At 25.4% G+C, this 9,643-nt stretch overlaps 1 protein-coding gene across 1 annotated transcript; it reads right to left on the bottom strand.

The window, feature by feature from the left end:
* Window positions 1-824: 824 nt before the first annotated feature.
* LOC132935244 (neuronal membrane glycoprotein M6-a-like) lies at window positions 825-5,929 on the bottom strand. The gene is made up of 7 exons (XM_061001720.1): window positions 5,793-5,929; window positions 4,384-4,530; window positions 3,231-3,390; window positions 2,348-2,507; window positions 2,126-2,276; window positions 1,881-2,029; window positions 825-1,224 (listed from the first exon to the last, which is right to left on the bottom strand). The coding sequence occupies exons 2-7, from the start codon at window positions 4,493-4,495 to the stop codon at window positions 1,099-1,101; spliced, it is 858 nt and encodes a 285-aa protein (XP_060857703.1). The 5' UTR covers window positions 4,496-4,530; window positions 5,793-5,929; the 3' UTR covers window positions 825-1,098.
* Window positions 5,930-9,643: the final 3,714 nt, after the last annotated feature.

The following is a 9,643-nucleotide window of genomic DNA, read 5'->3' as shown; positions in this document are numbered from 1 at the left end:
TGTTTATCTGTTGGCTGCAAGGTTGTAATTATGTAACTAATGTTTTCCATAAATAAAAACACCTATTTCATTTTTTGTTATTCAAAAATATTAACCTCGGACTTTAAACGACTAGAACGATACCACATAAAAAAAATATTATGATAACTAGGATTTGGATGACTTAAGAGAATACTGTACATCAATTGGCTTTACAATTTATTAAAACATTATTTCCTGAATAAGAATAAGATAATGATTAAAAATATATTATTATAACATTAAATCTAGCTTTTAATAATTAATAAGAAATCAAAAATGTAATGTAATTAAATTATACAAAAATAATTTCTAACTAATTAATACACAAAAGTTGTTTTAAAAATAAAAATGCAAATATTACACTTAATATAATATATTATAAAATAATGTGTTTTGACATACGATATTAATCAACACTCATTGGATACATATTTTGCTAATGAAAATGTTTAAAGCACACAACCATTTACAAAATTAAAATAATTGTTTAACAAAAACTAATTTCTTAAAATTGGAAAAGTTTTTAATGGAACATTCTACATTTATAGTGAACAAAAAACCACTAAATACTGGAAAAATGAAAATTATAAAACCTAACAGAAAAAGAAAGACGACTAGACTTAATTATTTGTAGTCTGTTTAAAAATAAAATAGGAAACAAAATCAGGAATATAAATTTTTTTTGGTTGTTGAAATTTTAAATAAATTTAAAGATATCAATTTTGGTTATTGTTACAAAAAAAAAAAAACTATTATTTAAAAGTAATACTTAAAATATAGTTAAATATTTAGTACAATAATATTCAAATTAAAAAACTTTATAACTAAAAATATATACTTCTAAAATTATATATAAGTAATCAAAATAAAAATTCTTTATAATAATTATAAAGTAAAATATTGCCATCGTCTGAGATACAACCCTAAGCGTACATAATAAAATATATAAAAACTATGAATGATTAACTGGACGGTAGATCAATATTTAGAAACCCTGTAATGTAGCACATATTTTAAAAATTGTGGAATGATTTAAGCGATTAGTTTAATTTACTTATTCAATTAGTCAATTAATGTTTAAAATCTTTCTTTTGAAGTAGCAAAATCAGTGTCTTGCAAAAGTTGTAATTCTTGAAGTTCTTCAAATTTTTCATGATCTCTGATATGAGCATAATTAGCAGATAAACACATCAGATAATGAACCTATTAAATATAATGAAATTATTATTATTAAAATGATAAAATAAAATAAATAACATATTTTTGTAACTAGTAAATAATTACTTCACAGTTAATATTTTTTATATTAAACCTATTCTCAGTGTGAAATAACAAGTAAATGCAGTAGTTTATAACAAAATATATAATATAAGTACATATAATGTAGGACCTGCATTGGCATTTTTTTTTTTATGAAAGTATAACTTAGTCTATTTTCTTCCAAGTATAACCAAAAAAATGTATAGATGTATGGATTATTATACTACGTTTCATGAGAGAAAGAACTCGTTTATCACATCCGACTGATTTCTGCGATTGCAAAGAGGCCAAATTACCCCCACTTCTTACCACCCATCAGTGAGCTAAACAGGCGCAAATGGTGGAAGATGCTCACAATCGAAGGGAAAACAAGGTCCTTCTCCTATGAAATGGAGTAGTGTGTTAATTTTTAAAATTGTCATTGAAAACTGTTATGTCTTAAGTAATATTGGGCTCAGTATACAAAAAAAAACTGGCTCCATATTATTGAGGTTAGATTGATTTTCAATTACATAATTTTCTTAATATGCTTCAAATTAGTCATTATAAAACTCTTAATTTCTTAGGAAATTAGTAAGGCTTAAAAAAATAGTTCTTACCAGACTTATTAATATCAAAATTACTCCAAAAGTTGCCATCATAAACATAAATTCTGATTTTTCAACAAAATCTCTGCAGAAGAACTTTATTTCTCGAATTTCACATATCTTTAAATATTCAATACGAGTAGATTGTGGAAATAAGAAATCTAAAACACAATATTTTATTTTATATTCATTACAAGAGTTTAGCATACTATTGATTAAATGTAGCATTCAAGTATTAATAGAAGTTGTATACTTACTAAATTGTGTTAAGTCAATGCATTGATGATAATCTTGAACTTGGGTGCTTACACACATTTTCCAAAAAACGGTCAATATAAATGTCGAAACTATTAGTAAACCAAATACAAAAATCCAAAAAAATTTAAGTACGTAAATAATACCCATAAACTAAAAAAAAATTTTAATGTTAAATTTAAAACAACGTATAATATTATATTTTATCACATCATAATACTTACAACTGCACAAGATATACGACCACCAACTCTATTTCTCCATGCCTTATAAATACGACGGCGTGTTGCTCCTGTAGCCAGAAATCCAACAAATATAATCATTAATGTTAGAGCTCCCATTCCTGCAGCTATCAAAACTAAAACGGTTTTTACAGTTTCAAGCCTTAAAAATATAAAATACCAAAATCATAAATATTATATTAATACTAATAGTTAAATTTTATTTATATTAATTATAAATATAATTTTGAACACTGCATAAGTAAACATTTATGGACAGGGATTGATTGAAACTTTAAACAGTTGTATATTTTTTAGGATGCTGCAAATATCTGATTTGACACCAATTAGTTTCATAATTCATACAGCTCAAATTAAAAAATGTGAATTTCCTATTTTATCAAGTTTAAGTGAATTTGTATATTTTGAGATTTTTTTTTATTGATCTTAAGCATTGGCGACTATGGTCATTAGCATTCTGTAGGGGAGGGGGAGTTACGGTTGGTTGAGAAACACGTGAATATAATAGAGCGAGGATTTGAAACTACAAACATGGGTGGTCTCCCCGGGAACTAGCGACCTCAGAACACTTAGTGACCGAGGCCAACTACCGAGCCACACCAGGCCCTATTTTAAGATTTTTTTACATAATAAGTAATAACACATATTTTTAAAAAAATCTTCTGTTTTTGCGGAAAGCGTTCACACATCCCTGTTTATATTTTGAATCATTCTGTAAAGATATATTTATTTTTTATTTTTTATAAAACAATATAATTGCATATTATAATGCGTATTTAAGATTTTTATTGCATATATTTAAATATGCACATTTTTCATTGTTTTTTATTTAAGTTCCAATATAAAAAATTGAAAAAAAATGTACCAGCCAATATAGAGATGAAACACTTGATCCAACATCAATGCACTAAGGGTTACACCACGATACATTGTACAACAAAATACTCCAATACCAGTACAACATAAAAGAGCAGCTATTAAAGTAGCATATGGTATTCTTGTTGTACATGCCACTGAATTGGTAGCTAAAAAAATATAAATATAATATAATTTTCAATTAAAATTTTTTTTTTTTTTTTTATTAATTAAACATAAGACTTTCCTAGTCTAAGGCTATCTAAATCTAGGGATATTGAAAGCTTACATAATTTTTAACATTATAACATGATAATTAAAATTTTTAAGTACTATGGATAATTACAATTGGTATAAAATATAGTATGACATATAAAATTAATGATATTTGTTAGCATGAGCAAAATGTATACAAATAGATAAAATAGCAACGTGTTTATATAAACTAAAGTAAACAAAGATAAGTAATTGTAGGTATGGTCTGATATATGATGAAAAGATAGATAAATAGGGAAAAACCTGTACACTATGGACAGAAACGTTTATTGACAATCTCGGTAAGGAGATTAATTAGTGGAGTAATTAAAGAGTTAAAATTAGAAATAAATTCTGATAAAACATTTGTGATGGATTCCATGGAAGAGGTTACCGTTTATTAATATTATTAAAATAAAGCACATCAGTTATTAGATTTATGAGGTATTCAGGGTTATTATTTTATTAATAAGTAATAACTAAATATCTAAGTATATGAAAAAAAAAACTGAAGAATATAGAAACTAAAATTTTAAAATCTAAATATTTGATGTCAAGATAAAAATATGAATAACAACAAAAATTAATAAAAATAAACAAATACATTATTAATGTTTTATATCATAATAAAAATAATAATTATTATTATACTTATATTATTATTTGAATAATTTTATCAAAAAAGTGAATTGAATGAGTTAAAAACTACTTCCTAAAACAAAAATTTATTTAAATCTAATGATGAATAAATGATTCTACTATAGATTTCCGAAATATTAAGAATTTGGATAAAAACTTAAGCTTTTATATGAAATTTAAAAACAAGATTTAGGTACACCTTCACATCTAAGTACTGAAAATATATTTGAATACCCTGTAAAAATAAAATGTAATACTTAATCACTTACATGCTGCATCACCAGCTCGTATCTTGTAACTAGAATGTAACAAATATTCAGAATAGCGTCCAAGAGTTTCCCTAGAAGGGTTATAATGGGAACTTTGCAAAGGCATCTCCATTTCAGGTTTTTGGAAACTATACTTAGTTTGAAATGCTAAAAAAATCATAAAGAACAACAATTAGTTTTTTAGTTAAATCCTGATATGGGCTTAATTTTACCTAATTCAGTAATATTTCAGAGAAAAATTCTTTAAAATATGTGTCTATAGTATAATAAGACATAATATAATTTATATTGTAAATTCATTTTATTTTTATAATAATAGAATAAATAATAAAATTATTATGTCGATTGATAACTACAGAAATGGGACATAATCTTTATTTTACAGTTTAAATTATAAACTATATTATAGGTACCTAACTACCGAACAGAAATATTTTTATATTATATTAATTGTATGTTTACTTGACTTTTATTTAAATAAATAATAACCTAAATGTGTTTTATTTTATAATATATTATCTATTTCTTTTTTTTATACCTATGTTATTATCATATAATACCCAATATATTTAATATTACATAATCTATGTAACAAACAACTATATTTTAAAATAAATTTTATCTTAGACGTTTTATTTTATAATATAATAATTTAACCAAATTAAAGTGTTCCTTTGAAAGTGAACTTTCTTAACACTGATAGTTACATATCTCATTGATAATATTTATATTACAACTGTTGGGTATGACAATAGACATAATTTTTGTTTGAATATTTTATTTTAATGGTTAAAAAGTATTTTATTTTGAAATAAAATACAAATGGAATATACAAAATTACAAAAAATCTAATTCATAACTATGAATTAGTTACTAAGAACTCTGTTTCTACTTCAAGTAACTAATATTTCTAATTCCAGTAACATTATATTAATATATATTTGTATTACCTATTAGTCTATAGCTAACATATTACATACCGGTGAATACAGTTAAGTCTGTACACTTAATTCATAATTCAATGAATTGTTGTAGGTCAGTTATTTTTAACCAAGGGCCGGTTAGAATACATATTGACTGACATGTAAAATATAAGTAGATATTTATATTTGTACACAAATGTTTTCCATTATATATATTATATTCCATATAATTCTAAACACAAATGTATTAGGTATTTTATATATAAAAAAAATTACAGTATGTACTAAGGAACAATATTATTAATGTACACATAACCTATACAGTTGCGGTTATATACTATGCTACTCAATTGACTATTACAAAAATCTATCTCACTTTCACAATGGTATTTTATTAGAAAAAGATAAATTATAATAACCATTGAATATTATTATTCCGTATTCACGTCTAACTAAATTATCGTATTATAGGTATTTTACACTTACGTCAATTAAACAAAACTGATACTGAACAAAGATTATATTGTTGAATATGGAACAATTTGGAATGTAATTAATAATTATAACTAAACTTAAAAAATGGAACGAGGGTAAGAGACACAAAAGGTAAGTATCAAATAAACAATAATGTTGATAAAACCAACAACAAATTATATCTGTTAATTTGACTACATTTTACTGTTATCAAGTATAGTTTTGTCAAAACAAAAAAAAGTAACGAATCATGGGCTGGTTCGGTGGGCGGTGATCATCAAAAGAGAAAGTTGGTAGCTTGGAGGTAAATTTAGTGCTAAAACTGAGTTTCTCGATTAGCAGGACGGATTGCATTATTCATTTTTCATCAAAACGACCTAGCCAGTGGAGTTTTATGGATTTAGCTGCCCCGGGTACACATTTTTTTTTAGAGCCTTCTCCCCTCCCCACAGTATTTTTATAGTGGCAATTTTTCTCACCCATAAAAAAACTTACAACACTCATGTGAAGAAGTAATAGCAGTGGTGTATATAGGTGGTGGGCCTAGCTAGTGGGCTGCAATCCCCCCCCCCACCCGAAATTACAGCCTTTTTAAATAGAACAACAATATATTTTATTAGGTACTATTATAAGTTTTAATTAGTTAGTTTTTTTTTATGAGCATTTAAAGTTCAAATTTTGATCAAATTTAATAATTATTTTGTAGGTTAAATGTTAAAATGTTCAACTTTTATAGCTAAGGATTGAAAATTTAAAACGAGGCTCCACGTAAATAGGTTGTGTATAAATTACTTTATTCACAATAATATCATCAAATATACTTGGTAATATCATAGGCTGACTGACCGTTTTCGCTCAGAATCGTTTTTCTTATACAATGATATTATATCATTGAATTCAAATTTAACACCATCCATTACAGGGACCCACTTGTAACTTACTGTACAGCAGAGCGACATCCACATAACCACCTTTTTTTTTATTTATGTTTTATTTTTTTATTTTTTTTTTTTTGTGTCTGTCATCACCTTTTAGGTTAGTAAAAACTAAAAGTGCTTAGATTTTCTTTAACAGTACGTCAGTACCTATCTTGTAGGAAAGCCTAGAATCTAGTTAGTAGTTGGTACTTTGGGTAGTCAAAAGTAAATATCTTCCAGTAGTTTCAAAAGCGCCGTGAAAAACAAAAAAAAGAATACAAAGCAAAATTAATGTCATCTGTAGGAGGCGGATGTTTATGCATTTATCATATTTTTGAAAATAATTTATGTGGAGTAAAATAGAAATTGTTTTCATTTGATATAAGAATTCAAATTAACAATACAATACTTATTGCATATTTTTGCATATTTGATGGATTTTTACTTGCTTGATCATATTTTTATATTCATCATGATGCTTTATTTGGTGCACATATTTTATGGTTCTTATATATATATATATATATATTATAATAATATAGTATGTTAAATATTCCGTATACTTATTTAGTTTCTATTTGATATGTTGATATTATGTTAGGTACCTATATAATATAGGTGTGTGATATTAAGACACAAAAATAATGAATAAATAGGAAATGACAATCATAGGCTTGCGCAGATATTTGTGGCAGGGTGGGCTAAGTCAATAAATATTAAGAAACCTGAACTCTGATGGAAGAAACAATTAAAATGTTACATACTTTAATTTACCTACTCATAATCAGCCACTATTTTAAGGCACAAATCATTTATATGATAAAAAACAAATACATATTTTTTAAAAACTAAATAAGAAATATTTTAATTGTCAACACAGTTTTAAATTTTAAATAAACACAATTTCGAAATGTGTAATGGTAAAAATAAATGTTATCAATTTTATTTTTAAAGACATTTAGTTTATTATTATTTATTATCATTGAGTATCAATGTTATTTTTCACCTACCTATTTAATGTTTCATGATTTATAAAATTAAAAATCGTGATGTTTAGATCATGTATTACTATGTATAGAAATTTCGGTACGTCTCGCTGAGTGGGCTACCACTGTGCGCACGCTTTTGATGGAAACATTGTCACGGAATGTTTATATTGACATTTCCTATACACCAAAAAATATTTTAACTACTTTTGAACTAATTATAGGTAATAGGTATAAGAAAATATCGATTACCTATTATAAGTTTTTTTTTTAAAAATTGTATTCGATAAAAAAATTGTCGCTCAGTCATAAAACTTGTAAATTTAATACGATGTTCCTCAAGTTATTTGTGGAAACTATAAAAAAAATATCGTAAATAATCTACATTAATTTAAGTCTGAAGTTAGAATATTTACGAAATTCATCAAAAACGAATTATTACAGACATTTTAAGTTCAAATTTAAAAGAAATTACTAATAAATATTAAAATCGTGAATAACGATTTTAGTTATTTTGTTGTAATTTAAAAATATTATTGATGGGTTCTCGAAACTTTTAGAGTATAAGTTCTTTCAACTATATTATACTATACACACTACACACAAGAGTAATATGACATTTTCAAATGCAATTCGTTTGGCAAAATTAATTTAACCTACTGTAGTACTAACTACCTTAATGCAGTAATGTCTCTTAGTAAAATAAACTACTTTAATCACAATAATATCATAACAGATACTTAGTAATATCATTCAGTATATACTGTATATTATTTATACTCAATGGCAGTGTTTGGAAGGAACGAGTTCCAAAAGGAACGGATTCCTGGAACGAATTCTTTTTTAAGGAACGGCACGTTGAACGAATTCCTTTTTATAAAAAAAGAACGAGAAAATGAACGAGTTCTTTTTTTCAAGGAAAAAGAACGAAATTTTTCGTTCCTTTCAAGTTCCAATTTACACAGATATATAAATAATTGAAATTGAAATATTTTTTTTTTTAGTGTGTATATTTCCAATATTATGATCGTTATCGAGTATCCGAGTATCAAACTTCACCGTTAAAGTGTTAGTCCTTAATCATTAGGTAGGTATTCTGGTACAGGGTACTCATTACTTATTGGTCATTAGTAACTTTATTAATATTTCTCATAAGTCATAACTCATAAGTTATAACTTAATATATAGAAATGGGTATAATATACTATTATATTACATTATTACGATATAAAATATAAATCCTTGTCGTTGCGTCAACGGAAAATAAAATAGCATGAACACCGAAGACTGAACAATAAAATCATTTATGAATTACGATGCGGGTCGGGACTATTGTAATACCTAGTACTTACCTACAGCTAAAATGTATAATAATATATTACCATATTAATATGACGTTACAATATTATTTTAATGATAATTATTTATAACAACAATAAATGATAAGATAGTTGACATACGAATAGATTACTAAAATACGTCATTTGATTATACCGAAAACCCCAAATGTCTGAAAAGTCAAATAATCGTATAGTCGAGAGTCGACAGCCGGTATCAGTGTTTCATTTTCATATTGTGAATAATGTGAAGACTTGAAGTGAATTGTGATTTGCATTTGTTATACAGTACTACAGTAGTTATAACCGTATAAAAAAAAAACTGCAGTCAGTATTATTTTCTTAAACTTAATAGTAAATTATAAATTTACTTGTAGGTATGTATAAGTATAATTAAAAATTAAAGTACCTAAATATATCTGTTAAAAAAAAAATTGATGGTTAAATAAGAATTTTAATTTTATCTGGAACTAAAAAAGGAACTAGTTCTTTTTCCAAAGGAACGACAAAGGAACGAATTCTTTTTTTTAAAAAGGAACAAGGAACGGAACGAATTCCTTTTTTTCTTAAAGGAACAAGGAACGGAACGAATTCCTTTTTATAAGGAACTTGACAAACACTGC

This window comes from Metopolophium dirhodum, chromosome 1, assembly GCF_019925205.1.
Source record: "Metopolophium dirhodum isolate CAU chromosome 1, ASM1992520v1, whole genome shotgun sequence".
In the NCBI taxonomy this organism is placed as follows: domain Eukaryota; kingdom Metazoa; phylum Arthropoda; class Insecta; order Hemiptera; family Aphididae; genus Metopolophium; species Metopolophium dirhodum.
This window is presented reverse-complemented; position numbering and strand designations above follow the sequence as displayed.